At 33.7% G+C, this 26,528-nt stretch overlaps 1 protein-coding gene across 1 annotated transcript; it reads right to left on the bottom strand.

The window, feature by feature from the left end:
* Positions 1–1,875: 1,875 nt before the first annotated feature.
* On the bottom strand, positions 1,876–25,191 carry LOC136205338 (protein NAP1). Its single transcript, XM_065995883.1, has 24 exons — positions 25,054–25,191; positions 24,050–24,612; positions 23,868–23,942; positions 22,234–22,314; positions 21,730–21,810; positions 21,525–21,607; positions 19,473–19,557; positions 18,772–18,897; positions 18,565–18,672; positions 18,041–18,085; positions 17,813–17,955; positions 16,280–16,412; positions 15,273–15,383; positions 14,963–15,041; positions 13,761–13,954; positions 13,223–13,368; positions 12,487–12,568; positions 12,106–12,216; positions 9,136–9,261; positions 8,907–9,046; positions 8,699–8,795; positions 5,609–6,600; positions 4,535–4,747; positions 1,876–2,586 (listed from the first exon to the last, which is right to left on the bottom strand). The coding sequence occupies exons 2-24, from the start codon at positions 24,467–24,469 to the stop codon at positions 2,094–2,096; spliced, it is 4,164 nt and encodes a 1,387-aa protein (XP_065851955.1). The 5' UTR covers positions 24,470–24,612; positions 25,054–25,191; the 3' UTR covers positions 1,876–2,093.
* Positions 25,192–26,528: the final 1,337 nt, after the last annotated feature.

Below are 26,528 nucleotides of genomic sequence, written 5' to 3'. Positions count from 1 at the left end.
ATTTGCATGCCCTTTATTTAGCTCTATGGAGTTTGATGAACCAACCCAAATATTATTTCTGTTCGGTTATTTTATTAAAAAAATCGAATAAAACCGAACTTAATTCATAGCTATATATATTATTGTATTAACTAGTATGTCTGAAATTGAATAAATTAGATGCGTTATTATTATTAATATTGGATTATAAAATTTTAAGATAACTTTGTCTTCTATTATTAAAAAAGAAAAAAGATAACTTTGTCTTCTCTTTTTTAATTATATTCAGTTTATATTCAAACTTAAAAAATCTAGTTCGATTTGATTAGTTGCTTCTTTTTTTGTTTCCTTCAATTGTATTCAGTTTGGATTTTTAAACCGAACGGATCCATAATATCCATATGCACTCCTATATTTTTTACCAATTCTTCTTTAGTTTTATTTTATAGTAATGCACCTTTTTTTAATAAATAAACCATATGCAGTCCTTTTAATACATAAACAACTCCATTGTGACCAATTGGGCATGGTTCAATTTGTAACTGAATGTGAAAGATCACGAGTTCAATACTCCATATCTGAAAAAAACAGAACTCATCCATTATGTGTGCCTAACAAACAAAACAAGTAGCTTAATTCATGATATTTTAACTATGCATACATAACGTGACATTCAACAAGAAATGTATCAAAGAAAAGAAAAAATAAAAAAAGGCTTAAGTACACTATTTTCTCAGTTAACTTGTCTAGAAAAAATTCATTCAATGGTTTCCTGAACTTTTAGAGTATTCTGATATTTTTCTGAACTTGTTTAAAACATTACCATAGCAAAATGTATATTTCACACGCCTTAAAAAAGTTAAACGAAGTCACACATCCAATTTGGACTGACACATAGAAAAACGACATGTTCTTTTTTTTTTTTACCATGTAATGACATTGTCACTTTTACCTACATTTTAATAGTCTAGTGTACCGAAACAAATACTTGTCACACCAAGAGCAAGGAACATTTTAAAAATTCTGCTCAAGTAACAAAAGATATTAGATTCAACGATGAAAAATAAATAATTAACCCCTTTCATTTTTCCGGTGTGATAGTTCAAATGCGACATGTCACTTATATGTAAATTTGTTTGACTTTTTTAAAACACGTACAATACACTTTTCCACATGTAGTTCACTCTTTACAATTAAGGAATTAATTGACTATATTTTAAACAAGTTAAGAGAGTTATCAGAGTATTTTAAGCAAGTTGGGGCTCGAAAGATTAGAGAAGATTAGACCAATCAAATTTTTTTTTTGAACAAATTCAAAAGAAGAGTGATGTACTAAGCCAAAAATAATAATTGGAAAAAATAAAGATAAATACAATTGATGAAAAAATGCTAAATACAGAAGCTAGATAATACTTTTTGCTCGGGGTTTATGATGTTGATATTAATCAAAAGAAATTAAAATAATATAAAAAAAACTCTGATTAATTTCGAATTCAAAGAAATCATCTTATAAGCGAAATATAAGATAATAGCAAACCTAAAAATAGGAACTGAATAACAACTCAACTCCTACAAAAAATAAGAAACTAAAACCATGTTCTCTAAAAAGCAGCAGTGACCTGCACTGGTTTATTTGTCGAAAAATATCGTGTTTTGGAAAATATTGGATATGGAAAAATCGTGTTGGAAAATAAAATATTTTCCGATTTTTAAGCACCACACCGAACAATGAGAAAAAGTAGTAGGTGCTACTATTTTTAAAAGGCTAAGAATGATGAAAGGTTTCAAAGGCTTAGAAAAATGTCTCTTTTCCCCACTTAAAATTTTCCGAAGCAAACAAACACCAGAAAATCATGAAGATATTTTCCGGCACAATATTTTTTCTGCAAACAAACGGAGCCTAAATCACATCATAGAATCCATTAGCAAATTCATTTCTAATACAAGGCACTGAATCATATGATCAACAACAATATAAACCACTTGAAATAATTACATTTACATCACACCAAAATTTGCAAATATAAGCTCCTAAACATGTGGCCAGGTAAAATATGATGATTGATAATGGAAAATTTTCGACCTTGCACCCTCTTTTTCATCAACCACATTTTCTACTTGTACATAAGAGGGCCAGATCTTGATACTGCAAATCTTGGCAATGGACTCGGACCTGTGCTGCCTGATGTTGAGCCTTCAAGTTTGCCTCTGCGGCTTGAACTGTAATCCAAGGGTCCAGAACGGCGAACATTCCGATGCTTGCTTTCGTTGTTGCGAAGGTTTCCACTCTCAGTATCATAAGTGTGATCCTGGTTAAGCGATGATGAGCCCTTAAAGTATCCCGAATCATATGCACCATGCTGAGGCGTTGAGTCTCCTCGAGGCTGCTTAACCGCAGGAGAAGCGTGTGACAGTGATACAGCAGGTGAATGGCGAGGTGATGAATTTAGTAGAGCTAGTGGCATGGAAGGCGAATTCGAGTAATACTGGCTGTAAATTGATCGGAGAATCGCATAAGGAATATGAGCTTCGAGAAAACTTCTCGGAAGGTATGGGGAAATCTCGCAGAGTTGGTCCAAGAAAATAAGCTTTGCTACCAGATGAGATCTGCTCAGAACAGAGGGATCTCCATTAATAATTGCCAGATTCATAGCACGAAATGAACTACTAACAGAAAAGAAAAAAGAACTACAAAGCACCCCTATGTTACATGGAACCGGAAATGTGAGAGAAACGTGTAAATAATAAAAATTTGGATATTTTTAAAATTATAAGGATGTATGTTTAATTTATATATAAGAAAAAAGGGCGGCCCGGTCGCACTACGCGTCCCCGCTGGGCGAGGGTCCGGGAAGGGGTCCCACCACAAGGGTGTACTGGGGGCAAGCCTTCCCCTGCCAATTTATTTGGCAAGAGGCCGCTCCTAAGACTCGAACCCTTGACCTCTTGGTCACACGACAACAACGTTTACCGTTGCGCCAAGGCTCGCCCTCTGTTTAATTTATATATATATGAAAAAAAAAAAAAAAAATTATATACAAGTCAAATAATAAAGGGGAAAAAAGGACTTTTTTTTATTTTGAAAGCTGTAGAAGATATGATCTAGGAAATATTAGAGATTTACCGAACAAGTGATTTAGCATTTATCCGTTTCTGAAAACACATTACATGCTAAAAAACGAGTTACCAAATTTTAAGAAACGGGTTTCCATTTTTTTTTTAATTATGGAAACATAACCTAAAACTTTTACTACAAGTTTTCAAGAGTTTCGGTTTCCGAAATGGATACAGAAAAGTGAAACACTTTAAAATCAAAGTTTCCGAGCAACATAGAATAAAAATATAGAGGTCTAAGAAAACATTGCAACTTAAAGATTGTGATTTAAATTTTGTTATAAGATTCCTGAAACACTATACAACTGATTAATCTTCCAAAGAGTAAATGAAAATAGGAAATTATCTCCATGCCAATTTCAAATAATTTGTTTTTTGGAAACTTTATGAGAAATCCTCTCAAAGACATAGTTTTGAGAAAGAACACACTATGTGATAAAGCACGACATGCAGTGTTGTGCAGACAGAAGATCGTTATGAATGGATGGCGGTGGAATATAAAAAGCAGAAACAGAATATGCAACAGATATGAATGTTTGAATTGTCCAAGTACACGAAGAAACAAGTCCAGACTAGAAAATTAACTTGGAATCTCTTTCCCCCAAAGAATTGTCAATAAAGTAGACACAACTTGAAGATTCAAGTTTTATGCAGATATGCATGTTGAAATGAGACTAGAAAAGTAGCATGACATCACATTCACAGACCAATCAAAAGGGTAAAAGGGACAGATTTGACACTTCAACTTGGTTCAATTTGCCTCGAGATGAACTTTGAGTACTAATTAGTATTTCTGCTTCGTATTTTGGGTCAAATTAGTCTAAAATGACACATGAAATCAGAAATTGGCACGTATTAAACAACCATGAAACATATGATGACATATTTAAAAAAAAAATGTCATGGACTTCATTGATACTCAAAGTTTGTGGAAAATTGATTTTGTGAGCCAAGTGAAAGGGTCAATTTGACCCATTATCCCAAATTCAAAAGATAAAGAGTATGCATAAAATGTCGGGTAAATTACATTCATGGTCCCTGAACTATAGTGCTACTAACATTATAGCCCTAAACTTCATTTATTGACATAAAAATCTTTAAATTTGCATTACTGTAATATTAAAATCCAAATCAGCAAAAATCCATCAAAAGATCATCGAAATGAGGGTAACATAGGTATTTATTTGACAATAATTTTTTGTGACTTGGATAAAAAAAGAGTCAATGATGTAGTCAAACTTGTTCAGGTCATTATTAAGTTAATTGTTTTATGGGTTTTTGTTGATTTGGACTTTAATGTTACAATAGTGTAAGTTCAAGAATTTTAATGTCAAAATATGAAGTTTAGGGGCCATAATATTAGTAGCGCTATAGTTTAGGGGCCATGGACGTATTTTACCCCATAAATGTCCACATATGCATGTAATCGTTGCTATGTTACCTATTCACTTCATTCCAAGAATCTAGCACAATTCCAGCAGCAAATTTGACAAAAAGCTGCATTGCAGATTTTATGCTTGCTTCTGTTGACAAATTGCTGTGTAGTTCAGGATCCAAACCCTCGCCAGAATGACCATTGGAAAATGATTGCCTCTGCTGATGTTCACGTTCCATTCTCACAAACTCACTTCCTGCAATCACAGCACTCATGCACCTGCCAGCAATATTCGAAACCATTATCCGAGTTCGTAATCTTTGAAAACATTATCCGAGTTCATAAAGTGTAAACACATCAGCAAAATCAACACCAGTTTTTATCTGTTTGAATTTGAACGAATGAAACACAGAAAAGCTAATGGGAATGACAGCTTCATGTTTGAAATCAACTAACCAAGCTAATGCATATAGCACAAACTGTATAAATGAATACACACAGGAAGAGATAATGAGTGAATCACAAGGACCACACTGCTAAATTTTCTTTCCTGGAAAATGATCAAATGAATCGAACATTTACGACTAAATCCGCTTATCCAAGCAAAAATAATAATTTCTTTTTTTGAGAATCCAAGCAAAATTAATAATTTCAACCCTTCAAGTATGTGATAAAACTTTGGAACTAAAATTTAAATTCAATTAAAAGGTGAGGAACTAAACAAAGCTTAATTCAAGTAACAGAGAGAAGAGATTAAAGTTTATATTTCTCCAAAAGTCCAGGAATATTTATAGTATACTCAAAGTTAATCACATGCACATTTTCTATTTTATCCAAGATTTGAAAGTGAGGAACTAAACAAAGCTTAATTCACGTAACCGAGAGAAGAGATTAAAGTTTATATTTCTCCAAAAGACCAGGAATATTTATAGTATACTCAAAGTTAATCACATGCACATTTTCTATTTTATCCAAGATTTGAAAAATTAGATGGTAAACAGGCTTGAGAGAAGAAGACCAGCGAATAATGAACAGAAGACCAGCGAATAATGAACTCATATGATATAATTTTTAACCAACCTTCAAGTAAGTGCTGAAAATATCTTAATCAAGAGAATATCATGCAAATCCAAAACCAACCTTGCCAAACAATGGATATTGTTGTTGAAGCCCCCTGTATCAACGTTGAAGCCAGTGGTATTCCATATATTTGATGTCATAAAGGTGGCAAATAAGTACGGCAATAAGGTCCAAGAACCATCATTTGCACCCCCAACCTCTTCAAGAATTGATCGAACCCACTCAGAATCATGATTCACAACTGTACCAATACTATTTGCCACACTTCTTAAACTCCTAATTTCTCTCTTTTCAGGCATTTCTTCAGGTATATGCTTAACTACCCCAGCAAGTAGTGAATATATCAAGGGTGCACCTTCTTCGAGAACAATCCCAGCAGCCTCAGCTAGAAGCTGATCAAAAGCAAGTGCTTGCCCTGCCTCAATACAAAATCCAATTACTGTGTCTAAGTCCACAATCTGCTTTGAAGATGCCTCTCTTTCTATTCGATCACCAGAATGCATGCTACCAGCAACAGCCTCCAAGATTTCTCGGTTTGAACGCAAGGATGTGTCAATGCAATTTAAAAGTGCAGCAGTGTGTTCTTTCATCATTCTGTCTAGCCTATCAACTCCATAGCCACCAAAAACACGAACAAAGGCCTTTAATTCTCTGAGATCAGTAACTGACTCTGCAAAATATCCACCAACAGGCCTTGTGCTTTTGAAACATTTGTGCATTGGTGTAAACAAGATTCCAGCACCTGATATATCTTTGACGATGTTTTCTATGTACCAGTTGCATACAACTTCAGCAGCTGATCCAGAGAGCTGTTCTGATGGTTTTTCAAACAATTGGAGAAAAGAAACAGGTCCTGAAAAGGCCTCTGTGAGAAGAACTTCTCGAATACCATGTGTTAGGTCCATGCTTATGTGCTGCTCTGCTAAATGCATTATGGTCATGTGCCTACGAATTAGCGACTCTAGGACAGAAGGCCGTTGGAGATCATTGTCAGTTTTTAGCACTGAAAACAACCTTCTTCTGAAGTTCCCTAAGAAGCACTCTCTCATATACTGCAAACAGTTTAGCTGTCATAACAATATCCAAAGAAATGGATGGGTTGCATGTAGTGGATAAAGGATGCAATGCACATAGATTGTTCAACAGGGTAAAGAACTCATCCTCCCCACACAAAGCAAATGGAAATAGAAAGGGACAGTGTTCTAGAGCTATATGTTCATGATTCAGTACAGATACAAAGTAAGCATAGTCCAGCCAAGTTAAGGCCACCACCAGCAGATTTTCTGTAAGGTTATCCACAACCCTTACCAATATTCATCTTTTTTTTCAGTTAAACGCCAGTTTGACCTTAAACTCGAAGCCCATATTTAATTTAGTCCATACTTTTTTGGCTCAGTTAGCATTTCAATACCCCGCTTGAACTTGTCAAAGTACTGAATCTAAAAGCTCAAACTTGTAAAGAAAGGCCCCGGAATAGTTTAACAAATTTAACACATACGTTATGCAATTTTGAGCTTAATAACCATTTATAATGATGGAAATCTTGTTATTTTGTGAGAATAGAACATAGTCATTAAAGGCGCATGAACAGATAAGAGAAGTAGGACTTTGATAAACTTCTTGGTGGATTCTCCTAGTGGAACAGTTTTTTTGGAGTCCACTGATGCTTCAGAACAATCAAAGACTGGAGAGATGATGCTTTCATTGCTTGATAAAGTGGTGGAACATGTTGGAGAGAAAAATGTTGTTCAAATGTCACTGATAGTGCAGCTAACAATGTCAAGGCAGGTTAGTTTGGAATTGTAATTTAAATCTTTTCTTATTTTTTATCATTTTATTTTTTTATTAATCACTGTTCTATAGTTTAGTAAGATCTTTTACTTATGTTAGCTTTCTTTTATAGGTAAAGGTCTGATGAGAAAGAGACCGAATTTATATTGGACTCCTTGTGCTGCCTATTGCATTGATCTAATCTTGGAGGATATAGGGAAGCTAGAAAGAGTGAAAGATACTTTGAAAACAGGTGTGAGCTTAAGTTCCTACATTTATGTCCGATCGGGTTTAGTGAATATGTTGAGGCGTTTCACTAATGGAAGGGAGCTTATTAGGCCTAGTGTAACAAGGTTTGCCAAAGCATTCATAGTCAAAACCAAATTTGAGGATGAAGTTCACTTCTGAAAAATGGACAAATAGTAAATGGGCAAAAGAGGCAGCTGGTAAAAGAGCAGTGTCCACTGTGTTGAATGACAACTTTTGGACGAATATTGTGTATAGCTTGAAGGTATTTGGTCCTTTAGTCCGTGTTCTTAGACTGGTTGATGGTGAGAAAAGGTCAGCAATGGGATATATTTATGAAGCAATGAATAGGGTTAAGAAGCTATTGAAGCATCCTTTAATAAGAAAGACAAGAAGTACAAGGAAGTCTTAGATTATAGATAGAAGATGGGAATGTCAACTTCATCAACCCTTGCATGCTGCTGGACATTATCTTAACCCCGAATTCTCCTACTCAAATGCTAGTAAAATCCTTAAAGATAAAGAGGTATGTGGTGGGTTATTTGAATGTCTAATGAGGTTGGTTCCTAACCTTGATGTACAAGACAAAATAATGAGTGAATTAAGCTTATATCACAATGCGCAAGAGCTGTTTGGAACTCCTTTGGCTATTAGGCACCGCAGCACAAAACCTCTGGTAATTATTCATGATATCTTAACTTCTATATTTATACTCTGTTTTTCTTCATGTTTATTATAGGTTTGTTCGTTGCTGTTTTTTATGTTTATTATAGGTTAGTCTGTTGCAGTTTTTTGATGTATAGGTTAGTATGTTGCTGTTTTTTGCTGTTTATTATAGGTTATTTTGTGAGAATAGATTGACTTCAGCTTTTACTTCTTTATAATGTTGTTTACATTTTACAATTCGAATTTTGATTGTCACAGTGAGATGTCAGCATTCAAAATTCAGAATCTCTCTGAGGTGAAGGAGACATGCTAATTGTTTTACTATTAGTAAACCCTATCCCAGAGATAATTTTGGTTTGAAAAGAACAAACACAATAAGAAAAAATGTTGAGGAATACCAGATTCTGTTATCATATAATCACATGAGGTAGAAAGACCATAAACCAAAATAGAAATTGCAAGCCTCACCTCCCTCAAAACAAATACGTGGTTTAGAACACATATTGGCTCCATGTCATTCAGAACTGAACACAAGTTTGTCAACCTTTGCATAGCAGCTTCTAACCTGAAATAAGACAAAAATGAAGACCCAACTCTAGCTTGAAATCAACACAAAATTCAAGACCTAAATGTGGAATTTCTGGAGTTACACCAGTATAGGTTAGAATGGTCTTACATTTTAATAGAACTGTTATTTTCGGGATAACTCTCATGTCCAGGCAGAGGAAAACCAACTGTTCCCCTGGGAGATTTAGCTGATGGAATTGAAACTCTAGATGTGTTGTTCAAATAAAAAGCTGCCTGCTCTGGAAGAAGCTGAAATTTTCAGGAAAGAAATAATAATAATCAGCAAAGCCTCAATGAAAAGTTCCTTATATAATATAGCAATAATTGAAGATAACAACCTGACCCTCCAAGGCACCAAATCCTCCTTCAGAATCAAGAATATTAATCAAGCCCTCCAATCCTCCCATGATAGATTCAATAAGCGATTCAACATACAGGACTGCATCTCGCCCAATCTTAGTAACCTGCTAGCAGTAAATAGTAAATATCAGATCCTTTCTGCTTCTTTGACCTGATGAGAGAAAATTTGTGGCATGAATTTGTTTGCTGATGGATTGGGAATTGAGAAGGGGAGGGGGAACTTATGTTGACACAGACGATAATTTTGGTAGGGCATAATTCATCAGGAAAAAAACTTCAGATACTAATGAATGCCTAAATGCAACAATCATTCAATCAAAAAGGTTATTAGTCTAACATCTGCAGTATTATGCCATAAACTTGTTCTTTGTTGACAATAAACCATTTAACTGAACAGCTTAAGTAGATAAGTGAAGTCCAAGATTAGTTTCTATTATCTCTGACGCACCCTTGCATGCGAATTCCTCTTCGGCTTGAAATGTGTACAATACACGTCCATCCTACCATGTGTTGAAATTTCATTAATAAATTCTCTCTGATATTTAACCAAGCATGTAAACAATCAATGTTATGCCCTAACATCCAATCACTATTAGATAGTAATTACATATTTTACTGATGCAACAAAACTAATGGCATTCTTTATTATCAAGTATATATCCTACAAATAGTTATATGATAAAGTCCATAAAAGGATTAACTGTCCATAAGAAATGATAACGAGATTATTATGGTGAAATCATTGCTCACAAAAAGGTTATATTATTAAACATAAGATTGGACATTATTAAAATATAGACTAGGATATACAATGTCGCTTCCTTATGAAGTTGTTGTTCTCATAAAATATAGTGTGGTGATATTTAAGCAAATACAAATTACAATAATGATCGTTGGTAAACAAAATAAAACAAGTACGCTGAACTGAAAAAAAAAAAGAAAAAAAAAACCATTTGGGTAATACCAATTACAGTTGTGCAAGTAAAAATTTATTATAAATCCTCAAGACTTTATATCACCATAACATCTTGAGCATGTAGCAGTATATTTAACTCTATTAGCTGTTTCTCGTTCATGAGTTGCTAATACTATCGAAATTGGGTATAAGTACAACCACGCTAAAACAGGCGAGTGACTAATGAAAGATTTACGCCTCTTACTAGTAAGAATGCATATGCCATGGCCTCATGTAAGAAATTCTTACATCAGGTGGAAAAAAACTCTGAAAGGGTGTTACAAATTTCCATTTCATGTGAATTGTGTCTGTATGCATGTGGAGTCAAAAACCAATAAATTAGCTTATGAAATTGGCACTAGTTCCACAACTTTTTAGTGTGATATAAAGGAATTTATCGCATGGTAACCAGGCATGAAAGAGTGAAGTCAAACCGCTTTTGACTATTCTAATCATTTAGGTGATGCATTGCTAGATGTCATTCACGATGTAGAAGTATGAATTGATTAATTAGTCTAATTAATGATAAATTTGCAAGCTTAAATATATATAATCTTATTTAAATAAGGATTAGAACTCATTTGTTGTTAATGTGTATCAAAACCTAATCACACACAATATGCATTCGGATTTAAATGAATACTACTTGAGTATGGATTTTCATTGAATAAATATCAAATCCTTACGGGATTCAGGGTATTTCGGTGATTCCATGAATTATAACTAGGTTAGGATTTTAGACATATTACGAATACCCTATAGTTAACTGGCTAGCAACCCCTATTAAAAATATAAGAGATATGGACAGGTAGCATTCTCTTTCTAGCCAAATCAGCCTCTCCTTTTTCAGGTATCTCTATTATTGTTCATGTGTATTACCTTTGCAGCCCAAACATTTAGCTTCTGGTTTTCTATAACTCAATTACATGGTTCTAAAAGAGACTAATTGAAGAATTAATTAATCAATGATATTCTTTAAACTAATTATTTGATTATTAAGTTGCATAAAATTAATCACCGGAATGTGTTAAGTGGAAAATAAAAAAAAAATTGATGTCCATTATGTTTATGTGTATCATGCATGTTTATTTCTTAATAAAACGAATAATCAAGGAATTGAAAAAATGAAAGTTGAGTTGAAAGACCTTTGGCTATTAAGTCAAACTTTTCTTAAAAGTTGGTGATAAGAATGTGATTGGACTGGTCTTAACACCATCCTGGTGATACCAACTGAATTCAATGAAGTTCTCAAGGACAAGGAAAATAGAGATGAAAGGGGTTTTGGTATGCATCAAACCTACAAATACCATGATTAAAAGAACATGGCAACTTACGACAAAAATAAAAGTAATCTTCTCCAATAAAACATCCAAAATTGAGAATAATTCATCTATTTTAAAGGATTAGTTGCAGGATTCCATTATTTTGTTAGGTAAATCTACATCCTCTATGTCACATCTAAGAGAGCCATTATACCATAATCAAAATTTGAAATAAATCTTAAGTCTACATTCTCTACATACTAATTACTAAATAACTTAACCAATATGAAACAAGCAAGTTATCTAAAAATAAAAATAACTTGATTGGAAAAAAACACTTAAGAGTTCTATGCTTACATAATTTACATGAAATGCCTAGCTTATTTTTGAATTTTTTTTGGGTTCATGGGCTACATCACTTGCTATAAAGTTCATAAATAAGAAGTGTGTACATGCTTGGAAAATAGCAGATTGTGTTAGACATTGAAGATCTGGAAGGAGAATATCACAAAAATGCTTATGATAGCAGAACAAGTATCCTTGGACATTTCTAAGAATTTTGTTTGCTTCATCAAATTGTCCTTTCTGCACTTTTAATTTTTTACCCTTCAAAGTCATTTCATTTAATTTTTTTTGTTTTTGTTTTTGTTTTTTCCACTAACAAATCATTATTAATCAACTACAATACCACCCTCGCACAGCCCATAATAAATAAAGTCATAATGCATCACCTCTTCTGGAACAATCGGAGAAGCACATTCTGGAAAGCTACTAGCAACACCAAGCCATGCACAACAATGTTGGGGACGTCCCTCTGGTCCAAACATAGTGTTCCTGAAAACCTGCATTACTATTATGTGAGCCTATAGTTACATTACATAAGGGCTGTTTCCTCGAATGCAATAGAAACCTATAGCAAGCGACCTACAAATGAAATGAAAGGAAGCAAGTACAAAAGTCAAAGCAACAAAATATGCATACAACTTTCCAATTCCATTACCACATAGACTAAAGGACAAAGATAAATCGGGAGGTTAGCAACCTTTGAGGGTGTTGACGAGCATAGCCTTTAAGGCCCACAAATTTACCATAAACTGAGAAGGTAAACTTACTGCTGTAAGGTGCTGATGGTAGAAATACAGTTTTCTCAGGCTCCCATGCTTTGATAATTGAAACTCAAGTTCATCAATGCATCTGAATTGAAAGAGATCCATATGCATTATTGCTTTTGTACTTTATAAAGTTCTAACATCCTACAAACAGAAAATGGATTGAACACAAAGCACCCAGAATATTTGAATTATACAAAATGTACTGCAGAGCAAACATTAAACTCCAATGCAGTCTCAGAATAGGAACTTCAAGAGTTAAAATTCCAGAAGGACCTTTAACATTAATTTTCCAAGACAAGGTTCATATAAAGATAATGATTCTTATCTTTGCACCCAACCCAATTAAATAACTAGAAAACAAGCCACTGGGCAGTTGGGCAAAGAGAATTAACAGTACACAGTATACTAATATATGCAAGCTTCTAGTATAACATTTAAAACAAAAATCTAGACTGGTAGCTGCTAAGAGCTAAAGAACCACAAAACAAAACAAAAAAATGTAAGCTTAAGCTTGTAAGTGAGACACAAGAGAAATGTCATATTTTAATGCACTCTTTACATGGATGTCTATAGGGTTTAAAACATTGACAACCACAAACAAAATTTGCATTAAGCTGAAACTATAATGAACAAGGTTTAACTTTTAACTCTTTTTCATTTATCCACAATCTTTCAAGATATCTACACTCATTACTAATAACAACAGTCATAGTAGCAATAAGAAGTTCAACAATACCTGGACCAGTTATATGCAGCGTTTCCTTCTAGTAGTAAGCCTTCCTTTCCAGTAGAGACAGTTGCTTTCTCCAAATGTCTTATGTTTATTGATGACCTAGCTGATGTGACAATCATCAATATTGATAACCAATCCTTACGAAATTCCTGCTTGATGACAAGTTTCAATGCAATGAACAACATGCTCGTAATAAGTTTAAAAAAAAAATGAACAGTAAAAATGATAACAACAACGACGAGCTTTCACTAAATTTATCACTAATTTCAGCAAAGCTGCTAAGTTCTTATTTAAATAAGCAAACTCACCCAACTCAACTAATGTTTCTATAAGAGCAACAGTAGCTATTCATAAAATTTTAGACTGTACAATGAGGGGAAAAAAACGAGAAGCATCTACTGAGTATGAGCGAGAAGCATCTACTAAGAAAATTATAGTAAGCAACAGTTCCAAAGTATAAGATACCAGCAGAAATCCATAATACCTTGGCATGAAAATAGAATTAAGTATATGAAAAGCATGGTCTAGAAAGACCTCTTACAGATAAATCACATGTGATGGCAGGAACACTTGCACCCTGTGGCTTTGGTATGTTCTCAAGATGCTGAACAATCTTCTGTAGAAGCCCCTTTAAGCCAGAATCAAGATCAAGAGCCACCATTCCAGGAGTTCCCAGCAAAAAACGGATTCTACCACCACAAGAAGAAAGGTATGATAATGCATAACCTCGAACAGCTGCATTTACATGTAAAATATTTCAGGATTTTCATCCATATTAGTGATCTGTGGATCAAGAGAAGAACATCGGAGAATATATGGCACCTCTGCAGTCAAGTTTACATGGCTAATGTTTGAGATGCATACTAGCAATGAACATGAAAAAGAAAAAAAAAAATCATAAGATTTGTGTCTCTCTATCTAGCGAAAAATGTTTGGCTTTCTATGTCTATGTAAACTGGCAATAAAATTACTAGAAATGGCTATCAGGGTAATAACAAATGTTTTATGGGGAAGAACTAACTTGCCTAACCTTAATGAGGAAGGTGATCCAGAGAATTTTTATACTCAGATAAATCAGTTTGATAGTACTTTTAACTTTGAGTACCTTAATGTATGGAAAAGAAACTGAGTACAACACTTGTTTGAACTTTGAAGGGATATGTATATACTCGGTGCCAGAGTTTCTTATTGCTCATTAGACATTGTTGATACTTGAGATGGAGGAATGAGTTATATGTTATTCATATTCATCGTGGAAAGGCAATCCACTCAAAAATTGTATGCTTCTATTAAAGTTCGTCAGCAAGTTGGTATTTGAGTTTCATAAGCTAATCATGGAACCCAAAATGATTTCAAGAATAGGGAGTCTACCTACATTGATTGCACATAGGAAGCTAAACGAGGACTAAATCTTTGAGAGTTTGATGAAAAGAATGACATTTCTTCGAACCGCTCCACCAATTAAACTTTAGCATTCAAATGTTTTTTGAGTATTGTGGTTGTGAGGAGAAAGGACATATTAACAGAATTTCCTTGTGAAACAAACTGTAGCACTTGTTCTACTATGCTGCCCTATAAGCAATCAACCCCAAACTTTTCAAATCAGGAAAGAATGTTGTAGTTAATGTACCACCAAATAACTATAACCCAAGTCCTAATCTTAGTGGGTCTGGCAAAGAAGGGACCCCAAAATAATTATCATTATTCCTTTACAAGATTTACTCATATCAAGTCCATTCTAACCTGCAATATATTTGCGTACTAAACAAGATAGACGATCCATCCCATCAAGTAAAAAACCAATAGTAGGGTCACTTGGATCCTGCAGCAAAAAGAAAGATAAAAATTTAGGTTCAAGCGTTTCACAAGTTTAATGACAGTAGTATTACTTAACAACTCGACGAAGTTTCAATCTAAACTAGTTGGGCGTCGCATTTAGACCCCAGACTGACTATTCAAAAAATTTGCATGAAATCTTAGCAAATGCCAGTTAGATTAACAATAAGAAATGTTGGTTACAGTTTTGAGCAACAGAAGGAAGAATCTGACATACTATGTCTACCGGTACCATCCGAGCAGCTTTAGATTTTGATGATGCAATTCCTACATGCTGGAAATACCAGATGACTTCAGATTGAGCCAACGCCAACGCAGAAAATATCATCTGTAGGAAACACCACAGATTTAAAGAAAATAAGCAATATTATTCCATGAATTTTTTGTTTAACATGTGAAAATTTTAATTTCTGAAGATATGGGGAAAAATCAAAATGAAAAATAAGCAATATATTAAGTCATTCATTTTTTACTGTTAAATTTCCCTTTTATACTGATCAGGCTGTAATTCCTTGTTTCAAAATCTCTACAAGATCAACCTTTTCAATAGTATAAGTATAATATACACAAGAACACAAGCAACTCCCACAACATTAATTGAAAATATTAGTGATGACAAAGTTTTCACCTGCAAGACAGGTCAAAGTCATCCACAAAACTAAAACAAATTAAAAGAATATAATTGGGTTCTTTACCTAGATATACAAGGTATATCATAGCGCATTGGAAGCACAATCTTTCAAGCAGTCCTTTTTCATGTTCAATTGGTCACTCAAGAAAAGTACCACAAACTCAAATTTGTAATGGAAGTTCTAATGTATTGAATAGCCTAACCACAATATTCGTTCTAAAGGACCAGAAGCTTCACACAATATATAGGAATAGAGTTGTGTACAGAAATAGCATTAATGGAATATGTTGCTCCTTCAAGATTATATTTGATTTCCTCTAAATGCACAAAAGACTTAGGAGGCTTCCACGCTTTTCCATTTTGTTCAAGGATTTTAAGCCCACATCTCAATAACAATCCCCACCCTAGATTGAACAAAAGAATTTAACGTGTTGCTATCTGGTTGGCTACATAATTAATGAAACTTATCTAAAAAATGCAAAAATAATATCTAAATTTCTGAAACCTTATTTCAATGCAATATTAAGTAATTATAAATGAAGAGCAACCACTTTATACAAAGAGATCTTAGAAATGCCTATGTATAGCATTACTTGGATGTTTGGAGCCAACAAACTGGGCTGATCAGTGAAAAATAGCACCATTCTTCCAATTTCTTGCTTTAACAATATTCTCCTCTCATGGTGAATGGCATCACATGATAAAAGCGCCTGTTCATGCACTTCACTGCAAAGGTTTAACAAATCCCATTATTATACTACACTCAAGTAGACAAGTACCGTACACCATATTCTCTAACCTTTTTTTCCCATGAAAGATTTTAATAAGGGTAATCTATTCTTCTTTCCACTTTTTCAGACAAAAGGTCTCCTAATGCATGTAATCAACAAGTAGGAGATATTTAACATGAATCAAGGCAAAAAAGGGGTTTCGTATTTTGTTGCACTGTCTACACAAGGAGAAGAAAAGGTCGGGGGAATTCCGGATTACAAATTGTAACATTAAAAAAGATTGTTGAAATTTCAATTCACTGGGAAGTATTCATCCATTATCCAGCTTATTAGAATGTGAATGGTTAGAACCGATCCTGTTAGGAATAAATGCAATTACGATAAACGAAAAAATAAGCAAACACACAAGAATTGTTAACCCAGTTCGCCACTCAATATGAATGACTACGTCTGGGGGCACTACCAAGCCAGGATATTTCACTATAATGAAAGAGATGCGGATTACAGAGAAAGAGGTTACATTTATACTGCTTAAGAAACCCTAATCGCCCAAAAAATTTTAGTCTATATATATTAGTTGGATCGCTACAGTTTGGCCCATCGCTTCAGTTGGGCCTGTATATATTAGTCTCCAAAAGCCCAATAGTTCCTAGCTATATGAATTAATCATTCTTCCCTTATTACAAGAAAACGGTCACTGAGTGCTCTCTATATATATTATCATGAATGCAATACACAAACACACATATACACATCTGCCTTTCTCATTTTTGCAGGCCATCTCTTGTAATTACATTGAAATATTCATTCAGTTCCAAATTAAGAACTTATTCATTCAGCATTCTGTCACAATCAGTTTCCTTCCTGAAGCCTAAATAAGCCATCAAATGAGAAATGAAATTCTGATGCTTCTTAATAAACAAACAGAAACGTTCACCTTCCTTTAAGTTAAACTGGTCAAGAAAGATGAACAACACCAAATCTTTTTAACCTACAGACTGAAAATACCATGTTTGAACAACTTGTTGGGGTAAACTCATGCATGCATGACAGGTTTTCAAACCTTACACAAATTATTTGCTTTGGCAAAAACTAGTTTGAATGCTAATAAAATAGTACAGCAGTTATTAAATCCATGCTTTTCCTCAAAATTTTAACAAGGAAAATTATTCATGTGTGTACATTGAGAATTTACTCGCTTTTGAATCAGAAATCACCGTAATTTCCAGAAACTGGATATGGAGAAGCTTATTGACCTAAAAACAGGAGCACAAGAGCTAACAGTTTCTTTTAGGATAAATAACATGTCTCATTCTAGGACTTATAAAACTTTGTTAAGCAACAACGAGTAAAGCTTTTAACATCACATCTATAAAACGCAATCTATCATTATACCTTATCATTTTCTCAACCTGTTTTGCCACACTGTATTCCAAGTCTGCTTCTTTTTGCTTAGTACGTCCAGATTTAGCCATTTTCTTCGATTCTAATATCCGTGGTAAGACATATAACTGGTAATCCTCATGTAATAACACATACTGCAGATTCAAGATTTCAACAAAAATCAGATATTGCGATGGGCAATACAGTTTTTCTTTTTCCTTTTTAAAGCACCAAACTTACCTCATCCCTGAATAATGTGAGAATCAAATTTTCCTTCAGCACAACCTGAGACCATTTTGCAAGTATAAACCCATAAAGAAGAGTAAGCCAGCACAAAACACATTATGGAATATGTTATGAAGCGGTATCACATTCATTAATGACCAGCGGATAAGAATGACTATTTTACTGGGAAGAAATGAATAATAATATGAAGAATGAAGCAATGAAAGAACAATGGCATGTTTATACGTTCTAGCAAGTTCATTCACACCCATTAAAGTAAAATAGTTTTTTTTCTCGAAAACACAACAGAAAAGTTTAATATTTAAAAGAAAAATTAAGCAAAAAACAAAACCTTTGAACAGCCTAATTCATTGCATTATTGCATTAGTTAACCATTATTTTCTATCAGCATTGACATTTGAAGAAAACTAGTTCAAGGAACTAAAGACACTCCGAAACAACCTGCAAAACCCCAAGGTCTGACAACTCTATCCTGCCCCTCGAGCAATATTAATGCTAGTTAATGATGTGGGACATACCAGAGCAATATCAATGCTAGTTACACGAAGCAGCTCATCAGGACAAACAAGATATCCAAGTAGCACCCATTCCTTGTAAGATGTAACATTTGCTAGATCTTGGGCCCGCTATCATTATGATAAGAAATTAGGCATGTAATTGCAATTATCAGTAAATGTTATAGTTATTTATGATGAAAGTATTAGAAATACTGCAATAGTATTTACCATAGGATGTGCAGAATTTGTAAGTATATCTGGATACCGAGGATGATATGGACTTAGAAATCCCTCATTTCTGAGCTTCCGCGTATCTGTTGATAAGAAAATAATGGGACCCACAGCCTCTAATACCTGGATAACAAATTAAAAAATCAAGCATAAAAGTTATAGGATTTATTCTGAAAAGAAAATACTAAAATGAAAAATGAAAGAATTAACAGCCAGAGCAGAGACAATCATCTATCCAACTAACATGGACACTAACATCTTATTATGAAATCATTTAATCAATCAAACCATATCAAGCATTAGAATGATTTCCACACATCTAGCCTTTTACCTGCAACTTATACGCTTTTTCAATATTGGTTCTCAAAAGAATAATTTGATGAAATCGAGTACTTTATTAACTGTGAAATATATCTTCTGGTCAATTTGTCAATCGCTGGTTCAATTTTGTTGCAGTTATTAGTTCACATATGTGCAACCGAACTGATCATTAACTTTTACATGTTTATTTCTGTAGAAACGCTTACTACCAACTTACAACCCTCTACACACACGGATCTGATTAATTAAGTATACTGTCTCAAGAGAGAAAGCTGCCATGTGTTAGTTATGTCCAGAATTTCGTAAAGGTAATGATTGCGATGATGATGAATATATTATCTCAGCAAAGAAGAGATAAAAAGAAATAAAAAGACAACCTCTCCGATGCGTGGACTGACAAAATTGAGGTCTTCCTGTAAGCCTTTCAATGGTGGATCATAGGAATCTATAAATTGAACCAACCTAAGATAAAAAAAAATAAAACACAAAGGAAATAATAATATTAGATGAGTAAGTTAAAGATAAAATATCAATCACATGATAGAGTTCATTAACAACAAACCAAAGCAACCATGCAAGAACGAAATTATGCAATGATTATGTGTAACTATGAGCTCGCATGTCTCGCATAACTCTCCATATCTAAAGACTTGTTTTGGTAGAAATAAGAGTTGCACTAGTTCTACTAGGAAGAAAATTTGCTTGGCTTATTTTAAAATCAAATTGATTTCCTTTATCACATTTCTTATAGATACACTTTTCTTCATTTTTACCAAGCAAGTCTGCTAATACAATTCAATTTGGGACCAACTTAAAAAAATGGAACCAGTATATTGAATCTCACCAAATCAATCTACACTATGAATTTTGTTTATTTTAGACAACTCAAAATAACATGTAAGAGTCAACTTTTTGTCACACAAATAAACAAACTAAGCTAATGTTATTGAAATGTTACCAAATTATAGATAAGGTTCCCTAAATGATTATAAATACAGATGGAAGTATGGTGAGCTATTTTTCTTATGGATTAATTAACTACAATGAGAAAAACAGAAGGACAATGTTAGTGTTCAGTGCCATTTTTTCGCCTTGCGCCTAGCTCCATGCCTCACGAAAAGAACCAGTCTATTGGAGACTAGGGCAATAGCATGCAGCCTCATGAGCATTGGACCTAAGGCATGTCTTTAATAACTAGACCTATTCCATCCCCATAAACGCATTTTATGGTGGAAAAAATTAATGGTATTCAAGTGATTTATTGAAATGAAATAATCATTTTAATGATTCCTTTTTCCTTCAGTTTCCCCTACGAAATATCTTTCCCCTAGCTTCCATTTTATTCATCCTCGCTTTGATTCCTCACTTCCTTTTTTTCCCAAACCAGGTGAATCGTGAAATATTGTTTGTCTGGACAGTTGGTTTGCAATTTAGGTTTAGGAGTAGTTATAGGACTTAATGTTAGGATATCTTAGGAAATGAATAAAAGGATAGAAGTTGGATATGCAAAAGAAACTAAATAAATGCCTAATTTATAATGGTAAGTGGTAATGGCTATTTGTTCATAAGACAACTAAGTGTTTTTTCCATTGGGACACTCATAGTGGGCTTATAAGTACCAAGTCAATCAAATATAATCATCAACTACAACATCAAGATCCTTCTGAAACTCTGTAGATTTAGATGAGTGCTGGTTCTGAATTTAATTTTTCATAAAATAGGCCCTGATTGTATTATTGAGCTTCTATTGTAAGCTTTAGCAAATCCAGAGCAATTAAGAAACACCCGCCTTGTAAAATAGGTGCAGATAGATGTATTCTCATCCTAGAATACAATCATTAAGTTAAAAACACCAAAGCCTCCTAGCACCACTAAAAATGCTTCCTTACCTGTTAGATTCAGAACTTATGCTATTATACTTGTAAGCCCCAAGCTGAAAGTATAGCAACTTTATCCAAATACACTTCTAATGGTTCTTAATATACAGAATCCGGTCAGCTAAGAATAAATAAATGGCATAACGCTAGAACTTGACCAGCATAAGAACACACTTACAATGAATTTGCAAAGAAAGCAATTCAAGTGATTGATTCAAACTCAAAATACGCACTTCACTAAGCAGAGTTATATCCTTTCTAACATAAGCAGCAAAATGAATGTATTCAGACATATATTCCATCAAGATAAATAGCTCAAGACTGAAACCAGATTTCATAATGTTAATAACATCATTGAAAAGGTAAAGGGCTTGATATATAATGAAAATCTTTTGAATTATAAGCTTTTCGCGCTTAATCAATCACATGAAAATGAGCAAAGGTTGCAACCAGGAATTAATGAATATATGAAAAGGAACATGGCATTTCATTAAAATATTTCTTCTAGGAGAACAAACAAAGATAACCCCATTAATCAAAAGCTATCCATACCGATGATAGAAATCACAGTCTCTGTCATTTCTTGTCATTGCATGCAGAAGATTATACATCTGTAGCATCATTTTCCTTGGCATCTGCATGACAGCTTTGAAATTCCAGTGTCAAAGTCTACACAAGTTCTCAAATAAAGGATCAAGGAAGAAACTATACAGAAGAAAAAAACAACCAAAGATAATGAAACAGAAATGTGACTTGCCTTCTCAGATAAAAGGTTAACACGCACGAAGGAACAAAATAGATCCATAAATGCATGTAGTATAAGTGAGTTCTGATGGGGCTGCAAAATTCCACAAGCATTATATTTTTGTCACTCTACAGTAGAGACAACAAAATAAAACAAAAAGGTTCGGCGTGCGAGGAAGGACATGCAAGTAAACATCTTCATGGTTCCATGTCCATTAGTAACTGTTTAAGAGACTAATCAAACTTTTAGGTAGTGCTTGGTAAGGGGGATTGGAGGAGGGAAGGGGAGGGGAGTGGAGGGGGTGGGGTGGGGCACAAATATCAAGCATGTATCCAGTCATAAATATGTCTAATACATGCCTTGATATTTTGTGTCCCACTACCCTCCACTTCCTCCCTCCAATCCCTCTTAACAAACATACCCAAAACCGCACTTAGTTTTGATGAACTTGTTTAGCGTTGTTGAATGATTAATTATATGTTGCATGACAATGGAGAAAGCAGTTTTGAGACTCACCAGCAAGGTAATGACTGTGCTACTTAGATCCAATATAAGACGCAGAGCTTGTTCTCGAAATGCCATCAAGTCAATAAGCAACTGATACACATAAAAGAAGGCTATTACTTACTAGACGTAACTATATTGATTCACGTTTTCACAATGATCAGAAAGCAAGCAATATTCCCTGGTTCTCATCATAAATAAATAATAGTTCACTTATGTTGCTTCTCAACAATGGGTAATGAACCTTGTACCTTCCTTACAAGATACCCCAAATTCGAACCATGATAGCTATCTTCCCAAAATGAAAGGTAATAAAGATAATGCATTTGAAGTTTATATATGTTATAATATGATTACAGAAGAATAGCTTCGCAGATCATAGTGTACCGATAATGAACATGAATTAAGATTAATACTAGCTAATTCATAATCGATTTGAATTTCAAGTAGGCCTATTTGGCCACATAGCAGCAAGAAATGTTCCTTTCTATTCTTCTTTTCTGAAGAACATGAAAGGTTCCTGCTTACCCCATCACTACCAGCATTGAGCAGAACTTAGTTAAATAATTTATGTTTGACAAAACTTTTCTGAGAGGTGATGCCTGTGCATTGACAAAACGGATTCATTCAACTAAGGTACAAATAAAGGCTTATCACCACTAATCATTGTTGCTGAATGAACTCCATGAAAGTATTCATTAGCAATATCATGCACGAACTACATGAAAATCTAGCATTCAAAACGTCTTCTCAGCAGAACATTAAGGATGAGTAAAAAAACAAGTAATTCCTTTGTAAAAAAAAGCAATGCCAGTATAATCATTAGCCTATTTCAGCAATAGTATTGTGATGCATGACAGAAACTCATCTACAATAAAAAACAAAAGGCTTGAAATTTCTAGCAAGAAAAGGAAATGACAGAAAGAAAGAAAATTCAAGGTTTTAACATGATAAACTGCAATTTATTTGAAGATAACAGCAAAGACATCAAGTCCCGAAAAGAACGGTCATTACTATAAATCAAAACCACCATATCCAAGCATTCCTAAGGCTTAAAACAAGTAGAACATGACCTAAAGGCCTATAGCACACTTGAAACAGAATAAAAAGGAGTTCTCTAATCTTAGACAGAAACATTTGCAACAGATAAACATAATTTCTATATAAACTTAGAAATGATAAATCATTGTTACATTGAACTGATATTTCCCAGTTTACGGAGCCCGGGCCACAAAATTGTTGATGAGACAAGCTCGTTAAGGATGCTCAGAGCTGAAATGGCAAACCAAACTCAAATTTGATATTAAGTTAAGCTCATTCTCTCTATATTTGGTAATAATCCAAGCTTCTGGACCTAAATGCTCAGCTCAGCAGTTGGTTTACAGCCCTAGCTTCTCAGTCCACATATATGAGCTCTAAAACTAAAGATGTCTGCTAGGAATCAATTATCAACTAATCCAGGCACACGTATAGAAGAATCATGCACTGCACAATATACATGCTAAGAAAGTTCTTAGAAAGGCAAAATGTTTTCATGCACAGATAAACATGTTTAGCCAAAAAATAACTATAATAAGCAATACAAATACTGATGACGTATGAAGAACAAACATGAAATTGACAAGCTAAAAAAAATACCTCCATACCTGGACCCATGGCTCTAAACTCTGCAAATGAACTTCTGCACTATCGTTCAGAGCATCTAAAGCAACCTTGTCAACCTGCATGATCCTTCCAGTTCCAGAGTTATAGAATTCATCTATTTTCCTACAAAGACACCATAGGAAAGAAAAATGTGCATCTGTAAAAAGATAAGGTCAATTCTTACTCGTTCTAGCTGCAATTTGCTAAAATGCTCAGGGAACTTCTTTGACAACATTAAGCAGATTCTCGGATGGTTTGGGAATATTCCAGCTTTCCAAAATGCTTCTGAGAAAACATGATTAACTGGATCCGGATAATCAAGGATTTGATTTAATCTATACATTTTGGCCATAAGTCCTTCAGCTACATCAGTAAGCTGTACAATCCACTGCAAATTCAAACCCTTATAAGACCCGCCCGAACTCTGAAACTGTCCATCAGAACCCTGACTCTTGTTCCTAGAAGGCCTAAATGTGACTGGAGAAGTCATATCAGGACCCAAGTACTCAGTCCATCTTGATGGACCCTCCAATTCCCTCGATCTTGCAGATGTGGGCGAGAGCGATGCGTCACGGTCTGAAAAATCTTGCCGCTGTTTTGTCATCAATCTTCTTCACTGAGAGCTCTCCGCGTCAATTTCTGATAAGAGACAGCTTTTCACGAAATTAAACGTCGCTCCTTTGATAGCAAAAGTGTTGATAAGCACCTTAAATTACATTTGACTTTCCATTTTCAGAGTTTCTTCCGCTGTTATAAACACATTAAACCAAATGAAGTAGTTTCAGTAAGGTATGGAAAGATGGAAAGACAGTGAATCAGAATTAGGCATCAGAAAAGGGAAAAGGGAAAATTCACCCAAATAAGTGGAGCTACTGCTATTACAATAATCAAAGAGAATACACACTGGCTACCATTGCAACAAATCCAAAGACCGAGAAAGAGAGTAGACTAAATTCTCAGGAGATCAAGCCAACCATTATCGATTTGATCTAAAATCAACCATCCAAATGAAAGCAAAAACATATTCAATCCTAATCAGGCACCGAATAGGAAGAACTAACAAGACCCATTAGCAATGCATTCTGAATTACAACAAAAATCATCATCTTTAGGAGTGGTTGAGAGAAGAAATAATGAAATTAAACAATTTTGGTAAATAAAAGAAAATGATTGCAAAAGTCCACCTACCTACTCCATTGCAGTTTCAACAATCAAGACAACGCAAAAAAGAAAAGATAACGGAAGTTGAGCTTCTCTGCTTCAGAGAGTGAGCTTCAAGACATAGGAAGAAAAATAGCTATAACCGTTGCCAATCTAATACCCGAATATAAATTCTTGGGTCGATATAGGTTTTTTTTCTTATGGAAGTTAAAATTTTAATTATGACGCTATCAAAAAAAAAAAAAAAAAATTAATTATGACGACTAGAAAAATATTTTTTTATTATTTTTTTCAATATATTCAAAAAAAAACATATTATTTATTATTTTGATCAAAAAAACATATTATTTATTATTTCCGACCATTAAAAGTATAAATTTACATTTTTGTTTCAAAAAAATATAAATTTACATTTTTTTTTTAATTAAGAGATAGGAGGCAGACAAATGCATTAGGACATCCCGACTAGGTCGGCACCCTCTAACAAACACGCATCCACAAAATTTACATTTAGATATGAAATATTATGAATTTACCCTAATGTTTCTAAATAAAATTAGCTTTTATTCATATTTAACGGTAAATTTAAATAAATTATTTTATCGTTTTTTTTTAATTGTTTCATGTTTATTGGATTCTATATTGGCTTTGAAAAAATCTATCAATCCTTTTCTTCTTCCATTTTCTTTCTTTTTCCTTTCAATCTTTTTATTTTGTTGATATACTTTGAGGAGTACGAAGAATCTTCCTTCTTCCTTATCGTACCGGGTTAGATTTCTGTATTTCTTTTTATTGTTTTTTTAGTCTGTGTTCATATATTTTAGCGGAACTCTTTATCCGTCTGATTGTATCTGCTCTCTATTATTTTGTCGTTTATGCTTTTTTTGGATTTAGCAAGAACGGAAATGATTTATCTTGTCCATAGATCAATTAATTTACGTGGTTGCAAAAAAAAATGACTCAGATCCGAATCTTCGGAATGGTCTAAAGGATGATGTTTCGATTGTAGATGTCTTTCTGCACATTTGGACTTGCGAGAAATATTTGTTTTATATTGTTTATGCCTTTTATGGGTTCTTTTTTCGCTTTTTGTAGTTATTTTCATCCATTTGTGAATATTGTATTTGTTTTAGCCTATGTATAAAGTCATTTTGTTTGTTGTATTTCTTTTTTTTATGTAATTTCGTACGAGCTATAAAAAAAATCTTAAAAGAAAATTCGATAATGGCATAGTATAATTGAACTTATATTAAACATTATATATTTCGACTATAAGTTGTAATTAAGAATTTGGATTAATCTTTCAAAAAAAAAAGAATTTGGATTATTATTCTAACGTGCCTACTTATTCACAATATTCTAATAAAATCAGTTTCAAATAATTTTTAGTAAGATATATATATATATATATATATATATATATATATATATATATAATCTATAATAAACACATCAAATCTTGATTTAAGGAATTGTGTATGAAAGTGAGTGGAGGAGATGTT

This window comes from Euphorbia lathyris, chromosome 9 (assembly GCF_963576675.1).
Source record: "Euphorbia lathyris chromosome 9, ddEupLath1.1, whole genome shotgun sequence".
NCBI classification, from domain to species: Eukaryota; Viridiplantae; Streptophyta; class Magnoliopsida; order Malpighiales; family Euphorbiaceae; genus Euphorbia; species Euphorbia lathyris.
Note: the sequence above shows the minus strand (reverse complement) of the source record. Positions and strands in the feature narration are given on the sequence as shown.

Coding starts and splice junctions, on each gene's coding strand:
- LOC136205338 (XM_065995883.1), bottom strand. CDS start 24,469: ATGACAAAACAGCGGCAAGATTTTTCAGACCGTGACGCATCGCTCTCG. Junction 21,811..22,233: donor GCACAGTCATTACCTTGCTG/GTGAGTCTCAAA, acceptor GGAATTTTGCAG/CCCCATCAGAACTCACTTAT. Junction 17,956..18,040: donor TCACATTATTCAGGGATGAG/GTAAGTTTGGTG, acceptor TTGAATCTGCAG/TATGTGTTATTACATGAGGA.